The sequence below is a fragment of the Pongo pygmaeus genome, chromosome 7, assembly GCF_028885625.2.
Source record: "Pongo pygmaeus isolate AG05252 chromosome 7, NHGRI_mPonPyg2-v2.0_pri, whole genome shotgun sequence".
NCBI classification, from domain to species: domain Eukaryota; kingdom Metazoa; phylum Chordata; class Mammalia; order Primates; family Hominidae; genus Pongo; species Pongo pygmaeus.
Window position 1 is genome coordinate 79,818,440 of NC_072380.2, and position 21,720 is coordinate 79,840,159.

Here is a 21,720-nt window from a genome sequence, read left to right on the forward strand (position 1 = left end):
TTGGGGGATGGGGCTGAAAGTCCCAACCCTCTAATCACATGGTTGGTTTCCCTGGCAACCAGCTCCCATCCTAAGGCTATCCAGAAGCCCCCATCACCTGTCATCTCATTAGCATACAAAAAGACACATCGCTTTGGAGAGCCAAGGATTTTAGGAGCTGTTTGCCAGAAAATGGGATGAAGACCAAATATATATGTTTCTACTATAAGAATATCATAGTGGTTATCTTTAGATTGAGTGAAATGAGTAACTGACTTTCCATTGTCCCATGCAATGAACAGATGAATCTTTGGAGTGATTAATACTTAAAAATACAATATGTTTACCAGAAGCCATGTATAATAACTGTAAGTTATACTGTATGTTCAAGGGCCCAAAATTCTTGCTAAGCAGTCACCATAAAAATTATCCATTCTTAAGAACTCATTAAGTATTTACAATCCTGCTATTATAGAAATGAGACTGGGTGACCATGTTGATTTTGCATCTTTCTACTAGTTGGTTTAGAATACCTAATTTGGGGATAGTTGGTTGAATCTTTGAATTGGCGGTAATTCTACTTTACCATTTCATCTAACTTTTTTCTCATTAAGTTTCCTTTCCTAGAAAGAACCAAGCTACCAATAGCTGGGTCCATGGTGAGTTATTCACCCTGTAATTAAATGCTGTCTATACAAGTTGCATTTGAAGGAAAAAAACAAATGCTTTTTCACACACAAAAAAAGAGGCCAAGATAGTGGCAAGTCCTTTGGTATGCCATACTTTTTCTTGAGAAACTATGCAGTGTGGTTTCACCCTTGGAGAGTCCCTTCCTTTTTGCTATTTCTTAGCTGGTGCCCATCCTCTCACTTCTTCCACAACTCCTTAACTCAAGGCTAAGGCTTTAAGCGTTTCTCATAGGGACCAACTGATTTCACACCACCTCTGTCTGAATATTTCCAGCTTTCCTTCGGGCTGGACTGCTCTCTGGGCAGCACGCTGAGCTCGGCTCAGAAAATGCCCCCATTCTGAGGACTCTTCAAACCACATTTGATCAACTTTATTTGATGAACTCTCTGTGTTTGAATTTTTATTGTTGCCTTATTTTAAAGGAAGCCTGACTGCGCTCTCCAGGACCATTCTGTTTCTGTGGTACTTGGAATTTGTGTGGGCATTTGAGTAGGGGAACCAAGTATAGACATTGCGAGCCAACATTCTTCCTATTGAAGCATGGCATCTACAGAGATCGAAGAAAAGTTAAACGAAGAATACGACCAGTAAAGTTCTGAAAGATACACTGGAAGTTCTTTGGTTTGTAAAAATTAGTCAAAAACTAGAGAGGATGTTAGGCTCAAAATGAATGATTGAGGAGTGATCTACAATTTCAGATGACTTTCTGTCTGTTCCTTAGAGGATAAAGCAGCAATGACAAAAAGGCAAGGGTCGCTTCTCTAAATTTGGTAAAAGGTAATGGCTAATAAACGTGTTGACCAGCTGGTGCCCATTCTAGGCCAGCCAGGAAACAGCAGTTTTGCCTCAGAGTCTCCTCCCACAAGCAGAATGCCGGTCCAGTCACTTTTAGGAGCCTATATAAATAAAATACCTGAGGCCAACTTTGGATAATAGTGCAAGTGATACCCAAAACACATTGAACAGGGAGAAATCAGCAGGAGGGTGGGAATATCGCCCTTAAGCACATACAGGTGGCAGCTGTGGGATCCCCACATTCCTCCAAAAGCCGTAAGGGCAAATGGTTCCTGTTTTTCACTACTTGTCATTGATGAAATTTAGTGTGATAAAACTGCCTGCAGGTGTCAGCAATTCGATTCCTAGTTTGTTAGTTTCCTGCCCTCCATTCCTTCCTCGCTCTCTCTCATCCCTTCCTCCTCTTCTTCCCTCCTTTTTCCTTTGAAAATCTTTACTGAATATGCCAAACTATTTGGGGACTGTAAGAATATAGATAAGAAGATACAGCATCTTACTCTCAACTTGCTTATTTCCTGAAAGACAGGACATCCACATACAACTGTAATACCGAGCCGCACGTGGTTAGTGTTATAAACAACAGATTGGCATGGGCTCTCAGAGGAGCGCGCGGTCACGGCTGATTGGTGGGATCTGGGAACTTGCGCTGGAGGAGGTAAGAGTTTGAACTGGTTTGACAAAGGTGGGCAGATGTGGAGGAACATGCACAGAATAGACAAAGGACAAAGGAAGAAAGCTGTAGGTGATTTTGAGAGGTTTCACAGTGATAAGCAAAAGGAAATTGAACACTGTCTGGACCAGAGCAGCAGGAACCAAGGGCGAGTGACTGTTCCATCGACCCATAGGCTCCAGCCATGTCACCCTGCTGCTTGTCCTCAACAGTGGTTCTCAAATTTTAGCTTCTTGCCGGGCGCGGTGGCTCACTCCTGTAATCCCAGCACTTTGGGAGGCCGAGATGGGCGGATCACCAGATCAGGAGATCGAGACCATCCTGGCCAACACGGTGAAACCCCGTCTCTACTAAAAATACAAAAAAATTAGCTGGGCGTGGTGGCGGGCGCCTGTAGTCCCAGCTACTCAGGAGGCTGAGGCAGGAGAATGGCGTGAACCCGGAGACGGAGCTTGCAGTGAGCCGAGATGGCGCCACTGCACTCCAGCCTGGGCGACAGAGCGAGACTCCGTCTCAAAAAAAAAAAAAAAAAAAAAAAAAAAAAAAAATTAGCTTCTATCACACTTGGAGGGCTTGTTAAACCCGACTGCTGGGCCCCACCCCTAGAACTTCTATCACACTTGGAGGGCTTGTTAAACCCGACTGCTGGGCCCCACCCCTAGAACTCCTGATTTGGGAGGGGGAGGTGGCCTGATAATTTTTAGTTTCTCACAAGTGCCCAGGTGGTGCTGATGCTGCTGGTCTGAGACCCGCTGTCCAGGGACATGCCACACGGACTTCCACCTCACTTGCTGTTTCCCATGAGTGGAAGTTTCTACCCTCAGATCTTCACATAATCAGGAGTCTCACTTTATTCTTCTCATCTCCTCTCCTGACACTCCATCACCTTTCTACATTTTATCTCCGTTCAGAGTCCTTATCAGAACTCACTACTATGGCATATTAATTTTCTGTCATTCCATTAGAATGTAAACTTCACAAGATACTTTGTTTTATTCACTAGGACTTAAAAGAAGTGCTGTATTCCTAGAACCTACAGTGCTATATCCCTGGGCCTTAAAATGGGCACATGGTAGGCACTCAATGAACAGTGCTGACTGAATACACAAGGTATTGGCTTGGAAAGGAGTTGGGGGGATCAGGAACCTGTAGAGTTTGTGGTAGGAAGGATGGAAGCTGAGATAACTCAGGTCAAATGCTGCATTGTCTACTTTTTTTTTTTTTTGAGACAGGCTGTTGCCCAGGCTGGAGTGCAGTGGCGCCCTCTGTCACACAGGCTGGAGTGCAGTGGTGCAATCATGGCTCACTGCAGCTTCATTCTCCTGGGCTCAAGTGATCCTCCTGCCTCGGCGTCCCTAGTAGTGGAAGTGCAGGCATGCACCACCACACCAGGCAAACTTAATTTTTTTTTTTTTTTTTGTAAATCCAGGGTTTTCTCATGTTGGCCAGGCTGGGTCTCCAACTCCTGGGCTCAAGTGATCCTCCCACCTTGGCCTCTCAAAGTACTGGGATTACAAGTGTGAGCCACCAGCCTCCCTCTTATCAAGAAAGATATTTATTTGCTCTTATATAAAAGGTGTGGTGTCAGGCATTGGAGGGAAGAGAGGGTACAGGTGTGTGTGTGGGTGCTTGAAGTAATTGGAGAGTTTTTAGAATAGTACTATGGAGGGTGCATGACCTCAGCAAACCAGGGCCCCATGGGAAAAAAAAAAAAGAAAACCTTTATTTTAGGCAGAGAAAAACAAAGCAGACTAAATTTCTCTCCAAAACATTGAAGTAATTTTTCTGTCAGATATTACATTAAGATGTAAGATATTACATTAAGAAGATTTCTGTCAGATATTACATTAAAATGACTTACATTTTCCTTTGCTTCCACAAAGAGTTCTGAAAACTTAGGGAGAACTGGACTCCCCCATATGTATCCTTTTTTCTGCCCTGTAAGTCGAGGGCTTAGAATATTTTTTTCTGCAGCAAGTTTCTAACTACTCCAAATACTTTGCTATACAGACTCATCCCAAATGCCTCCAACCTTCAATATGTTTATCAGTTTTGATGCCAAATATATTGCTATCACATCATCAGACATCCCATCACATCATCCCATCATCCCAAACATGATGGAGAGATTATAATAAGACCCCAATCGTCTCATTATAAATCTTGTGTTCTCATTACAGTCACAAAATCAGAAAAAGGAACCTAGTTGACATGTCGGTGATTCATGAATTAGTCTGGTAAGATAAAGACATTCTGAAAGGGAGATAGGGGAAATGAAAATATGACCAATGAGGTCACATGTGCAAATGGTTCCAGCTTCTGTAAGTGCAAACATAGACCAGGGTTCTCATCTAGTGATAAAGAGTGTGGTACCCTGGAACTTTCATCTTTTATCAGTTGCTAAGATTGAAATGCTATAAAAATACATGAAGTGTGTGTTAAGAAAACAAAGGTAGAAAAAAGCAGGAAGAGTGTGTTGACCTAATATGCTTGCATTTTCATTTGGTTTTAAATACTTGTTCATTTTTTTAAATCTCTCCCTTTTTCAGTTTAGACTGTGGATTAAAACATAAGCCCTCAGGAGACACAGACTATCATTTTGTCTGCAAGACACTGCCTGGCACAGCTACTTTGAAGCTTCTTAACCATCCTTGGGGATAAAAAATGACAGTCAGGATGTGATAATTGCTACTTTCCTGGTATTGGGTCAGTAAGTGTTTGTGGAATGAGGAAGGACGAGAGAACTGGGAAAATGGATGAGGAGATGGCACCTCCAGTTTTCTGATAACTTGATGAGGAAGAGAATAGATTTGGCTAAGAAGACACTAAGACACTTTCAGTCTTTTACTTAATTCCTTAGGAAGATAGACAGTAATGAAAAAAATTGTCAATTTTGTGACAGGATATGTCTACATGAGAGACTTTCCCACTAATAGCATAACTTACCTAATATAATACCTTGTATTATATTCTGATTTACAAAGTACTGTATCTTATTAAATGTTAGAGAAATACAAATTAGTGGCAGTCTTTTTTTTTTTTTCTTTCTTCCACTGCTATTACATTTCTGCCCTCTTTCCTTTTAGAGCTCCACAAGTTGCTCTTCCTTTCTCAATGATGGCAGAGGGAACTTTCTCTTAAAAATGGAATCTACTAAGTTCTTGGCTTAAAGTTGTTCATGAGCATGCTGTTACCTTTGGGAGAAATCAGAAGCGTATGTTATGGGACCTCACCTACCTCTGCAGCCTTTCCTCCCCTCTCCCTCCAGGGGCACATTCCAGGTAACATTCTTCAGAAATGATCCTGGAGAAAACCCGTGGAGCTGGGTTTATGGTTCCTTTATGGACTCATCATCCATACCATCAGCTGGCCCCTCAGTGATGCTGGTGATCCCTCTGAAGGTCCCAAGTCATCTCCCCTCTCTCTTCATAGGACCAGGACCCACCTCCTACTTTACAGAGAAAGGAGAGGCCGGCCAGCTTTCAGTCTCTGTGGAGACCTGACTCCATCTCACTTTCCTGTAGTCTCTCCTTTATCACTGCTCTCTCCCTTTCCTCATTCCTACCACCTGGTGTAAAATATGAGCATATCTTTCCTACCTTAAGGAGTAAAAGCAAAATGGCAAAACACTCCTTTAAATCTGTCAGCTCCCCACACTGCCCTCACCCCCACTTCATGGACAAGCTTGTTGAAATTATGGTCTTCCTTCACTGCTAATTTTCTGACATCCCAATTCCCTTCTCAACCTATCTGCTCTAGTTTCCATTCACCACTCCACCAAAAGCACCTTTGATGATATCATGAATGATGTCCTGAATGGCCTACCCAGTGGATACGACTTTGCAGCACTTGATGTGATTAACCTCTCCCTTCTTGGATCCCTTATTTTCCTTTAACTGACATCTCCTGTGTTTCTTACTCTGTTTCTAGACCTTTCTGCTACTTTCTTCTCTGCCTTTCCCCTTCTGCTCTATTGAGTCTTTGGCCCTCTTTTCATGTAATGAGTTCTTCCAGGGTACTCCATTCTATACCAAAGGTTTCAAGAAATTCTATTGACACATCAGTTTCTGGAATCTATTTCATAGCCTAGAGGTCTCTCTTGAGCTTCAGATTCATCTATCCAACTGGGCACTTTATAGGCAGCTCAAACAATACATATCCAAAAAAGTGCTTATCTTCTCTGCAAAGGGCAGTCTACTTACCTGATTCTGAGATTCAATTTACACTATTCCCTCTGTGAAATAGTGGAAAAATTGTGAAAATTCTACCTCCTAAATATTTAATTGGTTCCCTCTTTTTTCTTCTGATGTCACTGCCATTAACCAGGCCTTACCTCCTATTACTAAGGTCACCATAACATCCCAGTCATCTTGACACCAGTCTTCAGCCCTCCAATCTTCCCTTTTCAATGATGGCAGAGAGAACTTTCTTTTAAAAATTGAATCAACTAAATTCTTTGCTTAAAATTGTTCATGAGCATGCTGTTGCCTTTGGGAGAAATCAGAACCATGTGTTATGGGACCTCACCTACGTCTGCAGCCTTTCCTCCCGCCTCCTGACTCCCTCATAGAAAGATGCCTTCTGTTATAGCCATACTCAATTGCCCTGATTTTCTAGACTTGACCAAGCTCTCTCACCTGTAGTTCTTTGCACCAATATATTCCTTGTGTCTGGAAAGCCTTAACCTAATTTCTAGTTGTTTTTGATGACTGAGATCAGGACCATGTTCTTTCAATACCAGCCATTTAAAAGAAAAAGTCAAAATATCTTGCATATTTAATAAACCACTCAAATATATTTTTTTTCCCCCTTTGCAATCTTCACATCTAAGATGACTTCTCTGGCCTTCTGTCCATTCTTCAGTCTGGGTTAGGTGACCCTCTCCTGCAATCACTTGATATCTGATATCAAGAGTTTTCTCTGGAGGCACAAGGATCCCAGGGTTGGAACTGTTTGTTTACCTGCCTGAGTTACTCATTATGCTGTGCACATGGGCTGCTCTTTCATCTCTGTAGTCCTAGACTAGCAGTGGGCCAGACACCCTGCAAATATTTATAGATATGAAATGAAATCCTCCCTTGTTAAACAATTCTCAGCCTTGCCAAATCACTTTACTTCATCCTCAATGACTCTAGAGAATAGGAAAGGGTAAGAAGATTTCTGGAGTCACCAAAGGTGGTGTTGTCAACTGTAAAGAATGCTGTGAACTCAGGTGGCCTGGGTTTTAGTCTTAACTCTACCACTAGCTCTGCCAGTCCTTTTACCTTTATGGAGTTCTGCTTCCTCATATACTATAAAAAGGGATTGGGCTATATTTTTTGTCCCTTCTGGTCCTGACATTCTATGACTTTAAAAAATGTCATTTATAGAAGAAAAAATGCACACTTTTAATTAGCTGGAAGTCCAAAATTCTAAACATCCATTTGGAGATATTGTTATTTCAAAAAAAAAGCAAGTGAAAGGGAGAATGGGCTGGTAGTCATTGGATATCAGAGTAACCACTCAGAGAGAGACTGCTGTAGTTATCTTTAACATGTTCTCCCAGATCTGGCCGCCTGGCTAAAGGCTATATTTCACAGCCTCCCTTGCAGCTAGGGCTGTCTAGATGATTCTGGCCTGCAGGAAGTGATGTTTGAACTTCTGGTCTGTGGCTTTACAGGAGAGTGACTTTTCTTTCCACTTTCCTGCTGGCTGGACTGTGAGAAATGGAAGACTCCTCCTTTGGAAGTTGAATGTTGAGCATGGCAGAGCTACAAGACAGAAGCAGCCTGGTTCTCTGTCACCACCAACCAGCCATAGCTGTTCTGGAGTTTTACATGAGAGAGAAATGGATTTGTTTAAGCTATGGAGGTTTAGGATTCTTTGTCACAGCAAAACTAAGAAACAAACAAAAAAAATACAGAACAAAACAAAACAACCCAATAGTATCCTTGCTAACACTGATACTAAAATGTTTTACTATTTTCAAAGTACACTGGAAAAAAAAAGAACAAAGGCTATAATTATGTTGAAGAGAAACACTTAGAAGTTTGCTTCAATCTTTCATAAAATAATCTTTTAGGAAATTTACGACACTACCCAGAACAAGATCCTAAAGCTTTGTATTCCACATTCCACTGTATCATAAAGAAGCTAATGCCTAGAGGCTGATCCAGAAGCCATTAATTTAGCAAAGCAAATTCTAATCCAATAAACCAGTTATCTACTGATTGATCATAATGAAAACTCTAAAACAAGTCACCAAAAACGTTTCTATTTTCTGTTCAGTCATTCCATTTACAAAGACAAAAAAATAATGCTTTTGTAGCTCGCACAATATAGGCTGTGAAGTTATAAAACATTAACATCCTTTGCTGCTTTTCAGGGGTTGGAAGTGATTATGCTTAATGGTATTACACAGAAAGTACCTTGGTGCTATAAAATAAAGGGTCCATTATCAGATTGGGCTTCAAGGAGAGTGGAGCCCAGAAACATTTGAAACAATCCTCCTTCTACTAGCTCAGTGGGCAGAGGAAGTGCTGACCCCCATACAGTCTGCCTCTGACTTTGGGTCAGAGGGGTAGAGGACTGCAGCATTGCATGTCTTTAACAAGCAAAGCAGGAAGCCCCTACACACAAAACATACTGCAGGGAAGAAAGCTTTGGGTATAAAGAGCTGATAAACAATCAGCACTTACGGGCTGTACTTTGAGCTAGCGCATAACGAAAACTAAAAATATTCTATCATTAACAAGGGGCACGAGCTAGAAGGAAGTTCCAGAAGGCACTGGAGAACTATTCCATTAACTACACACTAACTTGTGGGGAAACGTTCTTAACCAAACTTAGAACCAAGGACATGTCCTTTATAGTTCCTAACGCCCCCAAATGTAGAGCACATATTTCAACCTGTCACTGATGAGCTGACATGGCCCTTTCCTGCTTTAGGTTCTTACTATGAATGGGGCCTGCTTGCTTTGTTTATTCAAGGTGTGCAATGCTGAATGAAGCTCTCTACTTCTCTGATCTGACTAGATCTGGTTTCAGGGTGTAGGATAAGTGAAAAAGAGGCAGGAAAACAAGAGTTTGATGATAGAGGCCTTGAAAGCCATGCAGAGGATTCTGCCTTTGATGTAGTTGACAATAGGGAGCCAAAGTAGGTCTTTGAGCAAGGGAGTGACATGATAAAAAGCCTTATTTTAATAAGCTCATCAGTATGAGAAAGGACTAAAGAATGGCAGATCAGTTAGGAGAGAACTACCTTAACCCAGACTGAGATTAAAACAAAAAGTCTTTTATGTGGCTGGTGGTCATTACAAGGGAGAGGAGAGTACAAATGGGATACTTTTTACAGGAACAGAGGGAACTAGAGATGCATTTCTTCCTTAGGAGTGAGACAAGAGGCATATTTGAAGACATGGAATAAAACTCATTAAGGATGCAAACATAGTGAAGAATATAAAAGGTCAAACCAACAATTTACCATCAAATCAGGACCCTTCTCCGTTGGGAAGGAGGCACTGCTGATGACTACACCAGAACAGCAGGTGCAAACTGGGACAGTCTCCGGCAACCCCAGGCCAGTCCTGGGAAAAGGGAGACTTTTGTCCATCATATCTGAAAAGAGCCTTAACTACCAGCGCAGAAGGCAACTCAGATTCACATGACTGGCTCTGATTTCTTGTGCTCTAGACCTAGGTTTCCAAAAGCTCAGAGAACATTCAAAGGAAGCCACCATCAGGACATAAAAGAACACAAAAACTGCTCCTGAGAGAAAGGTGGGGGAATAGCCAGAGAGGTAAGGTAGAAAACAAGTATTACGTCTCTGGGGTTGAAACTGCTCTACTGAGTCACTATTTCTCACAATCCTTTTGTCTTCTGTATGCCACATCCAATGTGTAGTCTCTTTGCTTATAGGATTTCAAGGACTAAGCTACTTTTATTTATTTTTTTTCTTGAGACTGAGTCTTGCTCTGATGCCCAGACTGGAGTGCAATGGCATGATCTTGGCTCACTGCAACTGCTGCCTCCCAGGTTCAAACGATTCTCCTGCTTCAGCCTCCTGAGTAGCGGGGACTACAGGTACATGCTACCACGCCTGGCTAATTTTTGTATTTTTAGTAGAAACAGGGTTTTGCCATGTTAGCCAGGATGGTCTCGAACTCCTGACCTCAGGTGATCCACCTGCCTCGGTCTCCCAAAGTGCTGGGATTACAGATGTGAGCCACCATGCCTGGCCCCAAACTACTTTTCAAAAAAAATCTTACTTCAAGTCTACTTCTGTGAATAGTCATATCCTGTTTCCATGGATGACTATTGACTTGTGGACAAATAACCATAAGTGGGGCCATAAGCACAGCATGGGTGTGGCTAACCAGCACATACCAGCTGCGGGAATAGTGAGTGATACCCAGCCCTGCTCATACCTATGGTCATGGGAAAAAAGGATATGCCATTCATCAAAGTGGCTTCCCTGAGACACAAAGAAGAAGGGGGAAGAAACTGTCCCAAGACGTGAGAGGCATCTTCAATAAATGCAGGGCTGTCATGAGAAAAAAGGAGTCCATGGAACTTTGCAAGCAGACCCAGTGTAAGTAGATTAATACGAGCACATTACTTGGTTCCAGTCCCAAGAAGCAGCCATGATGGTAGGAAGCCAGTCCTCTCTGCACACTCAGCCTACGTGCAGCAGGGCTAGATGATCAGAATTGGCAAGGACATAGCAAGGATGTTCACCTCTCCTTCTTGGTTCATTGAGCTCTTCTGTCAGCCCTCAGGAATCTGTTTGTCCCATACAGCAGGGGTCCCAAAACTCCTGGCCACAGACCGGTTCCAGTTGGTGGCCTGTTAGAAACCGGGCCGCACAGCAGGAGGTGAGTGGCAGGCTAGCCAGCAAAGCTTCATCTGTATTTGCAGCTGCTCCCCATTGCTTGCATTTCCACCTGAGCTCTGCCTCCTGTCGATCATCAGTAGCATTAGATTCTCACAGGAGCGAGAACCCTGTGGTGAACTGCCCATGCGCGGGATCTAGGTTGCATGTTCCTTATAAAAATCTAATGCCTGATGATATGTCACTGTCTCCCATCATCCCTAGATGGGACTGCCTAGTTGCAGGAAAACAAGCTCAGGGCTTCCACTGATTCTTTGTTACAGTGAGTCCTATAATTATTTCATTACGTATTATAACGTAATAACAATAGAAATAAAGTGCACAATAAATGTAATGCACTTGAATCATTCTGAAACCACCCCTGCCACAACCGTAGAAAAATTGTCTTCCACAAAACCAGTCCCTGGTGCCAAAAAGGTTGGGGACCCCTGCCACACAGCACTTACATAGTGTACAGTAATTTGATGTGTGGGCAATTTTCTCTACTATACAGCAAGCTATCAGAGGGCATTCACTCTGTTGGTCAAGTTCTCAGCACACAATGGGCATCCAAATAATACTTGCATGAACAAAGGCACACAATCACAGCTACTTTCTGTGCTTTTGTTTCGTGTGTGTGTGTGTGTGTGTGTGTGCGTGCCTGTGTGTGACAATAGAAAGTTCTTTCATCTTCTGTTTTCTATCCCTTATGGGCCCTGCATGCTTTTCTAATGATGATTCACTATCAGTGACTCATCATCACCCTAGAGAAGGTGACCAAGATTAAACCTCCAATTTTACCTATATAATCTCTTTTCCTTTATTGTTCTGAAACTATCAGTTCCCCAAACAAGATTAAATCTTCCAGTTTTTCTTAAAAGCAATTCTCCTCTACGCCTGAATAAGTGGCAGAGTGAGAAGTACAGTGGTGGAGTCAGGCAGAGCTGGGTGAGAATCTCAAGTGTGTCCTTGAGTTAGTTAGCCCTGAACTTGGGCTACCTGGACTGTACTTCATTTAGCCTATTTGTAAAATGAGGATAACAAATGCATAAGGTTGTTCTTAGAACTAATGTTTTTATAAATGTTTATATTAAGTCTTGGTAAGTATTTAACTATCCTGTTAAGTTCTTACTAAGTGCCAAGAACCATGCTATTCTAGAATCCTCCCAGCAACTTGGTGAGGAAGGTCTTATATTACCTCCATTGTCCAAGATAAGGAAACTGAGGTTCAAAGAAGTTAAATAACTTGTCTAAGATAACAGAGCTACTAAATGTGGGAAAGCAAAAATTGAGACCCAGGCAGTTAAACTTCAGACTTATTCTACGTTGACACATGAAGAAGGCACTCAATAGGTAGTTTTCAAAAATCATGGCCATGTTAGTTGTACAATTTTGCCGAATTTATTGTTACTCTCTGAGATCTTTTACCATTATTTAAAAAATCTACCCTAATTTTCTGTGATGCAGAAGATTTTTTTTTGTTTCAATATCACAGTATAATAAATAACCAGTTCGGCTTTTGGGAAAACAGGGAGATGAGGGAGAAAAAGAGAAACACAGAATGATGTTTGCTTGTCTCACTTACTGACGGACATTTATTGATCCCTGAAATGTTTGGCTTGGCATTTGTAACCCCTGAAGCCCTTGACATAAAGTACCAATAAATATAATTGAAGTCGTTATTTTCCACTTTGCTTCATTCCTTTTCTATGCATTTAAGGATCTGTCTTGTAAGTGTTTAATACAGTTATCAAAAAAGGCACTAACTTTTGTCATCAGATTTTTCTTGTAGTCTTTCTACACTTTTTTTAAGTTTTTAATTTTTGTGGGTATATAATAGTATGTATATACTTCTATATACCCAATACATATTTATGGGGTACATGAGATGTTTTGACACAGGCATGCAATGTGAAATAAGCACATCGTAGAGAATGGGGTATCCATCCCCTCAAGCATTTATTCTCTGTGTTACAATAATTCAGTTACACTGTTAGTCATTTCAAAATGTACAATTAGATTATTATTGACTATAGTTACCCTGTTGTGCAAGCAAATAGGTCTTACTCTTTCTAACCTTTTTAAATGACCATTAATCATCCCTATATCTCCCCGAATCTCCCACTACCCATCCCAAGGCAATTTTTTTTTTTTCTGAGACACTTAAATTTACCATTTACTAAGCATCTATTACACACTTGGCACTATCCAGTTGTTACTAGTTTATGTCTAAAGAGGACTGGCCTCATTAGCTGCTCTCAGGAGGCATGCTGGTCTGCCCTGTGTGTTCCATTTTTTATTCATGCTCAGGGTCCTGTAAATGATAATCACATATTATTAGATTCTACGAAGACCTACAAAAATATTTTTACATGAATGCAAGAACTAGGGCTGCCCCTTCATTAGTAGCAAAAAACAAAAGAGAAAAATTATTAAGGAATAAAAATGAGGTGGCTCAGAATAACTTTGGATGGATGAAACCAGCCAAAAAAATCTGATGTCTTCCCATCAGATTCTCGTTCACCGGAAGGCTAAACTTGCAGAAAGTAGTTTTGGAGTAAACAAAGCAAAACATTCTCAAAGCTGAGCAGCATTTCTGTCTTTAGCGATGAGAAAATGACATATCTAATGAAGGTAGGTTGAAATTCCCCATTTTTAACAGTGAATATGCTCAGAAATATTTTTGCTTTTAAAGAAGCTCTAGGCTTCTATTGCAATGGTTGAGTGAGACTCACTTCTTTTCATTCTCTCATCTTTTTCTTCCCTCCTACTTTTAGACATCTGGTAATTTATAGACTTGGGATTAACTTATGTAGCAATTGAAGAGAAAATAGCAATTATTACATCCATTGCTGAAAACAGAGAAGGTAATGAAATTTTTTCCCGAAGGGTTCCGGTCGCTACAAATTCTATACGAAAAGGGTGCCACCATTGGCCTCATTTCCTCTGCAAAGTGGTGCTTAGGGAAGGGTGCACACCTGCTCAGCTGAAGCAGGCCTGGTAACTTATCACGGAGGAGTGCCACACGCTGAAATAATTATGCACAGAGCCACAGCTGAGTGGAGGAGTGAGGTCTTAGGTCATACACGCGTGTCTAAATCTGTGATACATGTTTATCATCTGACCCGACATCAGCCAGGAGAGTCAGAATTAAGTCCCCCACAACCCAAGCCTGCACCATCAGTCTTTAAACATGAGCTTCTTTTTTCCAGATCTCTAAAGGGGTCACAAATTATCGGAGGTAAAATTGAGATCTTGTATGTCCAGGCCAAAAGGCAGCCCTGGGATGTTAACTCCTTTCTGTTCCTCCCAGAAATACTGGGGTGGAAAAATCCGTGATCATATTGCCATCTATAGCGCCTACCTCAGCCAACACCTCCATCCCATCCTGCCTCCCCTAAAACTGAGGACATGTTTCGCAAATTTCCTCTGTAAGCACTGTATTCAGAGGAACCCTAAAGGCAGTGCCAAGATTCTTTGGGAGAGAAAGAGAAACGCAGTTCTCTTTTCCAGGGTCACACTAATAAATTCTCTTTTACACTATTTCCAAAAAGAACAACTTGGTTTTAAGACACTGTACACTACCTTGTCATGATTCAGATCTACATGAAAACTTTTCTCTGGTGGTGATTATTGAATGATAGTAGCCTATTTAAAAATATTTAAGACACTGAGTTTACTCCTCTGTAAAAAGGAATTGAACAAGAGGAACTATTTAAGGTTTTTCCAGCTCTAAAGTGCAGGCAAGTCATAATTTCCAGATTCAAAGAATGACCCCCTGCATATGTGAGCAAATCACATGCTGTCTATACTACAGCAAGCCTTCAGGATAATAAGAATGTGCATGGTAACACACGGCTTCCAGCCCTCTGCCTCCTGAAGAAAGGCATACAGAAAGCATGCAACTTACAGAGGGGGGACAAAACTGATTGTTTTACTCGTATGTTTTTCCTTCAGAAAAACTATCCATAATTTTATAGTTGACGACTTTTATTCTGCTTATTTTGAGTTGAATCATTTGCATTGCTCAGATTTAAAAATCTAATAACCACTCTACAGACTAATAAGCACAGATAAAAAAAAATCACACTCAGTTCTTAATCACTGATGAATTTCAACCCACTGCTCCTACATACAATTGTAAAGGAAAGGCTTAGTTTTCAGGTCATAAATGATGTAGGACAACAGCATCCCCAAGCATCAACCAAGGCAAACACTGCAAATACTGACCACGGCTACTCCAAAGACAGAATCCCATTCAACCCTAGGTCCACAGCTGAGGCTGGCACATGATAAAAAGTATAAAAAGCCAGGCTGGAGCCCACTACATTCTCTCAGTGAGCTAAAGCCAAGAGCAGAGAGCTGTGAGTACATTTTATATAGGGGACCGTGAAAGTGTGCAGATTCACTCAGAGACCCCCAAATCAGAAAAAGTGAGGCACACTCCGGAGCAAACCAGCCCCCAGATCCAAATCAAAGCTGTGTAGGGCATGAATGTCGCTCCACTTACCCAGCATAGCGGTTGTTATAAAGGTGGCTGTGCCCTGGTTGCAGAATCTTCAAAAAGAGCCAGCAAAGAGGCAGGAAAGCAGCTGCCTGGCCCCTGCGCTTCCCGAGACACTTCATAGTGTTAAGAAGAGAGGAGTTGAAAGTTACTTAAGCAGCCACCCGAGGCTGGAGGTGGCTCACAGCACCCCCTACACACCGCACACGTTCTCTGGGAAGGGGGTGGGCGAAGAAGGTTGAGAGTGAGCAAAATGTGACACTTCTCTCCAGCTACAAGGGAAAAAAAAAGTTTAGGCAGCTGAGGAAGGGAAGTTGCTATTACGACTTGGTCTTGGGACAAGCAGCAGCGCAGCAGCTGAGCCTGATCTTTAATCAGGCTCGCCTAGAAAGGGCTGGGCCTCCCTTGTGCTGACTCACGGCAGGGGTTGACTGGGTGCTGCTTCCTTTGGGTGACTCCTCTCTGCGTTTGGTTTGTTTGCGTTCCCAACTTGCGGCCTCTAACTTTTCTGTGCAAGCTTTCTTTCTCTACCTTCTTCAGCATGAGGATCCTACCTAATTGCAAACGATTTGTCTGATGGGCTAAACAAGCAGACATGGATTATTCCAAGCTTAATGTTTTTTTTGATCTCCCATGACAGATTCCTAAACGGATTCTGCCTAATGAAATGCACAGTGAACAATCATGATGAGAAAGTGCACAGGGGTACCTATAGCACCCAGATCCAAACAGCTGGCTTCAGTTCCCTGCTCCTGACTTACGGGAGTGGTCAGTGGCTTTACTTGACTTCAGGGAGATCTTGGTACTCACTCTGCATCAGCAGCACCCAGACCTGCTGCTGTTTCAGAGGTTCTCGTGGGGAATAGGAGGCCTTCGAGTGCTTTGCCACCTTGGCTGCACATTTGGAATCATTTAGGGAGCCAGACCTTGAAAATAGAAACTGTGGTGGCGGGATCAGTGGTTTAAAAAGTTCCTTAGGTGATTGCAATATTCAACCACCATGCTGATCTGGAGCAGGGCTTCTGAGAGCTCCACATGCATAGAAGTCACCTGGGGATCTCATTAAACTGCAGCTCTGACGTAGTAGGTTGGAACAGGGGCCTAAGAGTTTTTCTTTTTCTTTTTCTTTTTTGAGACAGAGTTTCGCTCTTGTTGCCCAGGCTGGATGGATTGCCAAGGCCCCATCTTGGCTCACTGCAACCTCCGCCTCTCAGGTTCAAGAGATTCTCCTGCCTCAGCCGCCCGAGTAGCTCGGATTACAGGTGCCTGCCACCACGCCCGGCTACTTTTTGTATTTTTAGTAGAGACGAGGTTTCACCATGTCGGTCAGGCTGGTCTTGAACTCCTGACCTCAGGCAATCTGCTCGCCTCGGCCTTGCAAATTGCTGGGATTACAGGCGTGAGCCACCACGCCTGGCCAAGTCTGCATTTCTAAAGAAGCTTCCAGGTGATGCTGATGCCGCTGGCTCTTCAGCCACACTTGGAGTAGCAAGACTTCACTTTAGAATGAGGTTTGCTTTTTCTTCCAAGCAAACCTTGGAGAAAACCATTTCCTTCTCTTTTTTCCCATGTTGATGACGAAAGCTTTTTAAAATTATTATTTGCATCCACTTGCTCCTATTCGAATATGCCACCAAACCCATTACAGGGGTTGTGCCTTGCCCTGTTAAATAAGCATAGGCACCTAGGGTGCCTCCTGTTATCCTCCATGCCCAGTCCTGGTTGTGCTCTAAAAGAGAGAGTGAGCCACTATTTCTTCATCACACTCACAAAACTTTTCAGGCTTCCTGGAGAGTCATGGCCAAGAACTCCTGAACCCTCTAATACTATAGCCAGAGTCCCTGTTAGAAGAGAGAGTGCCCAATCTTTCCCATCTTCTCTACCTGGGGAGTTGAACCAAAACTCCTTTGACGGATTCAATGTCAGGTTCATGAAACAGCTGAAATGGTTTTCATTTGAAATGATGCTCTGAAGTTTTCTGCAACTTTCTCAGCATCAGTTTGGTTAATGCCTTCTCTGTGTCCCTCACAAGCCCTAGCATGTCCTTTACTGTAGGAATTACCACATCGAATTTCTTGTCTGGTTTCCTCATGAGGCTGCTTTCTCCTTGAATACAGAACTGTATCCTTTTGGTCTTCCTGTGCACTTCCTTATACCTCCTCGAGGGAATACAATGTTTCCTGAAGGAGTGATCAACAATGTCTGTTGGATGAACATGAACCAGGGAAGAAATTCATTTAACAAACATTAACATAGATGCTTCTATGTCCAGATAGAGGAGAGAGCACCTTGGGAGCAGAGAATACTATGGGCGCTTTTGGAGAGTGGAAGTTCCCCAGGTGATCATGTCTGGTTTCGTTTCTTTTTTATGTTGCCTTCTTTCCTGACTTCCTTGCCTCGTACTTTTGTCTTCCTAAACTGGTCAGGCTGCTCTACAAGACTCACAGCAGTACTCACAGGCCTTTTAGATGAGCCCAGGAAAGCCAACGATCTGTGGAAATAAGAGGTTACTGTGTAAATAAAACACTTCATCTCTTTGCATTTCGCTATGTCAGAACAATGTATAAATCTGTCATATTATATCACAACATTAAACTAGGAATGTTCAGTCTCTGACTGAGAATTAAACTCATCCTCAAATCATTCTGAAGGATTGGATCCCGCAAGCATGTTCAGCAGAGGCTCTCCAGACTCTGAGACCAAAGGAATCATTTCCTGGACCATCAAAAATGCCAGAAACTCCGGTGACATCCTGTAACCTTCCTAAAAATTTCAGATCAGAGAGAGGTTCTCAAACAATAGAAGCCATTCCTAGCAATCATTCTCTGTTTTACTAAGGACCAGGTTATCTGATCAAACTTCTCTTGAAGTAGACAAGCTCCCATAAAATGAGAGATAAATGGAGTCCATTTAGCAAATGGGAGGAGGAGAGAACAGTTTTATAGATGAATTCAAAGATAAAAGTTCCATTTTTAAGGCACTGAGAGGGAGTGAATTATTAAACCAGCTAGGGATTTGGAGATGGGAAGATGAGAAGTTCTATTTATTGGCTATGCCTTTGTCATAGTTTAGTGGAAGAGTGAACTTTATTAAAAGAAATATCACCATGCACAGAAAGAAACGAAACTACAATTGGGAAAAGAAAATATCATTCTTGATTCGAGTCCATTTGTTGATGATGAGCTCATTTTTAATGTCTCTTCCAGAACTGAAATTCTATGATACCATGGAGGAAGGTTTTGCAATTTCTTTTCTCAGGTATATGAGTGACAGCTACACAGATTTATGTTGTTAAAGCTATCTGGAGAAGATAAACAGTGTGGTAGCACTTTCTTCAGCAAAAGTTGTACTGACATCCCTCCCGTTGCAGTTTGTGATCATTCGTCAACATCCTATTTGCATAGACCTTATCGCCTGCCACTTCTTTTTTATAGATTTCTGCCACTATTCCAACAGGTAAGGAAACAGCAAATGTGAAGGTAGGCTACTGCCCTATGCGGTCTTGGCAAGTCTGTGAGGAATGTTCTGAAGCTAAGCTTCCCTTAACAACACCTCACTGATGATTCCCTCCCAACTGTCTTCAGCACCATCAGCTATCCCGTCTTGTTCCCGTGTCTTTAGTCTTTCTCTCATCAGCTAACCACAGTTCTTCCATCCTTAAACACAAGCCACTTGGCTTCTTTTTTCTTTTTCGTTTCCCAGCCTTCTTTTTTTTTCTTTTTGAGACGGAATCTTGCTCTGTCACCCAGGTTGGAGTGCAGTGGTGCAATCTCAGCTCACTGCAAGCTCCGCCCCCTGGGTTCACGCCATTCTCCTGCCTCAGCCTCCCGAGTAGCTGGGACTACAGGCGCCCATCACCACGCTCAGATAATTTTTTTTATTTTTTAGTAGAGACGGGGTTTCACCGTGTTAGCCAGGATGGTCTCGATCTGCTGGCCTCGTGATCCTCCCGCCTTGGCCTCCCAAAGTGCTAGGGTTACAGGCATGAGCCATGGCGCCCAGCCAGAAGTGCACTCTTGAACCCTGACCATGGCTTTGCCTCCCTACCACCCCACTGAAACTTTCTCCCAAATATCAGTGGTGATTTCTAAGTGGAAAAATGTTTTGTTCTCACCCCACTCCACATCTGCATGGCTTCTGAGGCTGCTTGCCAGTTGCTGTTTGAAACTCTCTTCTCCCTTGGGCTCTGAGATATTGTCTTCTTCTGTTCCTGTCCTTCCTGGGGTTCCTCTCTGATTTCTGCCTGCTTAAACAGTAGACATTTTATGAGGCCTCTGCCTGCCTTCTTCTCTTCTTGATCTATTGCTGCAGATATGGTTTCTGACTTTGTGACACTCAGTGCTGGTGGAGAGGCTGGGTAGTTACACAAACTCCTTGTTACATTTGGTGGTTCCCTTAATCCTATAGGAACAAATCGGAGATTTTGTGATGGAAAGTTAAGAGGGCAGGTACGGATCACATGTGTAGGGTGTTGTGGGGAAGTGGACATCTAAACCAAGGATGAGAAGGAGCCAGTCATGCCCAGAGGAGGATGGTGGTGTGCAGGGAATGAGGGACGGGATGAGACCATTGCAGGCACAGGGAGCAGCAGGAGCTGTCTGCCAGTGAATCTCGACAGGATGAAGAGTGGCATTCGGGCTTCTCAGCTTGGCATTCAAGGCCCTCAAAAACATTTTCATTTTTATCTTCCTCAGTATTCTCTGAAGACTCTGTATCCTCTCCAGCTGTGTCCTTCCTCTGTGTTTGTTTATGGTGTTTCCTTGATACCAGTGGCCATCTCCATTCAGCCTTCCTGTCTCTATCTGGCCAAATCCTTCCATCCCGGCCAGACCCAGCTCAGGTCAGTATCTCCCATGAAGCTGTTCCAATCCATTTCTAACTGCAGTGGTCACCTTCTTTGAGTGGACAGCATTTATAAATATACACCCTTGTGTTTGACTGTGTTGACACAACTCAGTATTACCATTTATGAAAAACTCCTCCATGCCAAGCACTCGATTATGTCTGTCTTTGTACTCCACAGTGCCTGGGGCAGTGCTGGGTACACAGCAGACATCTGCTAACAAAGCCTTGGCACGCCTTTCAGTCCAGAGCTGCTAGGACCTCTTCCCTTTCTGGGAGCTCTCATCCAGAGCCCCAGTTTGCATCTTTGTCTTCAGCCAGGTGTCTCACAAGAAGAGTTCGGCTCACTCTGATGAGAAAGCAACTGGAAGAGTAAGTCTTAATAATGGGCAAGCCAATTATTATACGTTTAGGTCCTTATAATTAGGTTACGATGATGTTTTATAGAATTTATAGAGCAAAACTAAAGTACTTTAATGTAGGAAGATGGGAATAAAGAGATCTACCTGCTGACTCAAAGCAGTAGGAGGCTTCCATCTTCTCTCTGTCCTTGTGAAATGGGAGAGTTACTTGATCCCTCTCACAGGACATGTGACAGGGGTGTGGCTTGCCTGTTCTATTGCTGCTGCTCAAAACCCTGATGGCAGGGGGAGCACGCAGACGGGCAGGTGCAGGAACCAGGGCAAGTGCTTTGGGCTCTGGCCCCATGGTAGTGTCTAGGGGTGGGTGCCTTTGGCCCCAGTGTTGCAGTGCCCTCTTAGCCTTGCCATCTGCAGATGGTTTAAGTGTTAACCAGCTCAATGGACCCTCTGGCTTTTTGCAAGGGCAGAGGGCCAGTGTGGCAGCTTTCTGTATCCTGAACTCTCACCCAGCGTCCTTTAAGAATTGGGTTACACATGGGCTTGAAGGATGAATGTGGAGTTTTATTGTGGCTCTCAGTGGGATGGATGGGGAGCCAGAAGAGGGGATGGAGTGGGAAGATGATCTTCCCCTGAAGACACTGGAACAAGACACCGAATGGTGTTCAGATGTTCCTCCTCCTCTTCTCTCTTTCTCTGCCGAAACATTCCACTATTTGTCTGCTTGTCTCATCTCCTCATCTGCTCGTCTGCTTCTAGAGCCTGGGGTTCAGGGTTTATATGGGTACAGGATAGGGGCATGATGGGCCAAAAGGCAACTTTTGGGCGTGAAAATAGGAAAGCCTATCCCCATTTAGGGCCACGGGTCTCCAAGCTTGAGGATGGGGCCTTTGCTGGGGAACCACCCTCTTCTAGTATTTCCCTGTCTCCTGTCTATATCACTTGTTTTTTCTTCTTTCCCTTCTCCTTTGTCTCACATTCTACCTCCTACTTCTCCATCTTTCCTGATACCTGGTCCCAAGACTCTTACAGA

The 21,720-nt window shown here is 43.0% G+C and overlaps 1 protein-coding gene across 1 annotated transcript in view; it reads right to left on the reverse strand.

The window, feature by feature from the left end:
- CPA6 (carboxypeptidase A6) overlaps positions 1-15,836 on the reverse strand; it is a 317,065-nt gene extending 301,229 nt beyond the window's left edge. Inside the window, exon 1 of the mRNA XM_054498415.2 lies at positions 15,493-15,836. Within this exon, the coding sequence (XP_054354390.2) occupies positions 15,493-15,608 (116 nt within the window). The 5' untranslated portion in view covers positions 15,609-15,836. The remainder of the gene's footprint in view (positions 1-15,492) is intronic.
- Positions 15,837-21,720: the final 5,884 nt, after the last annotated feature.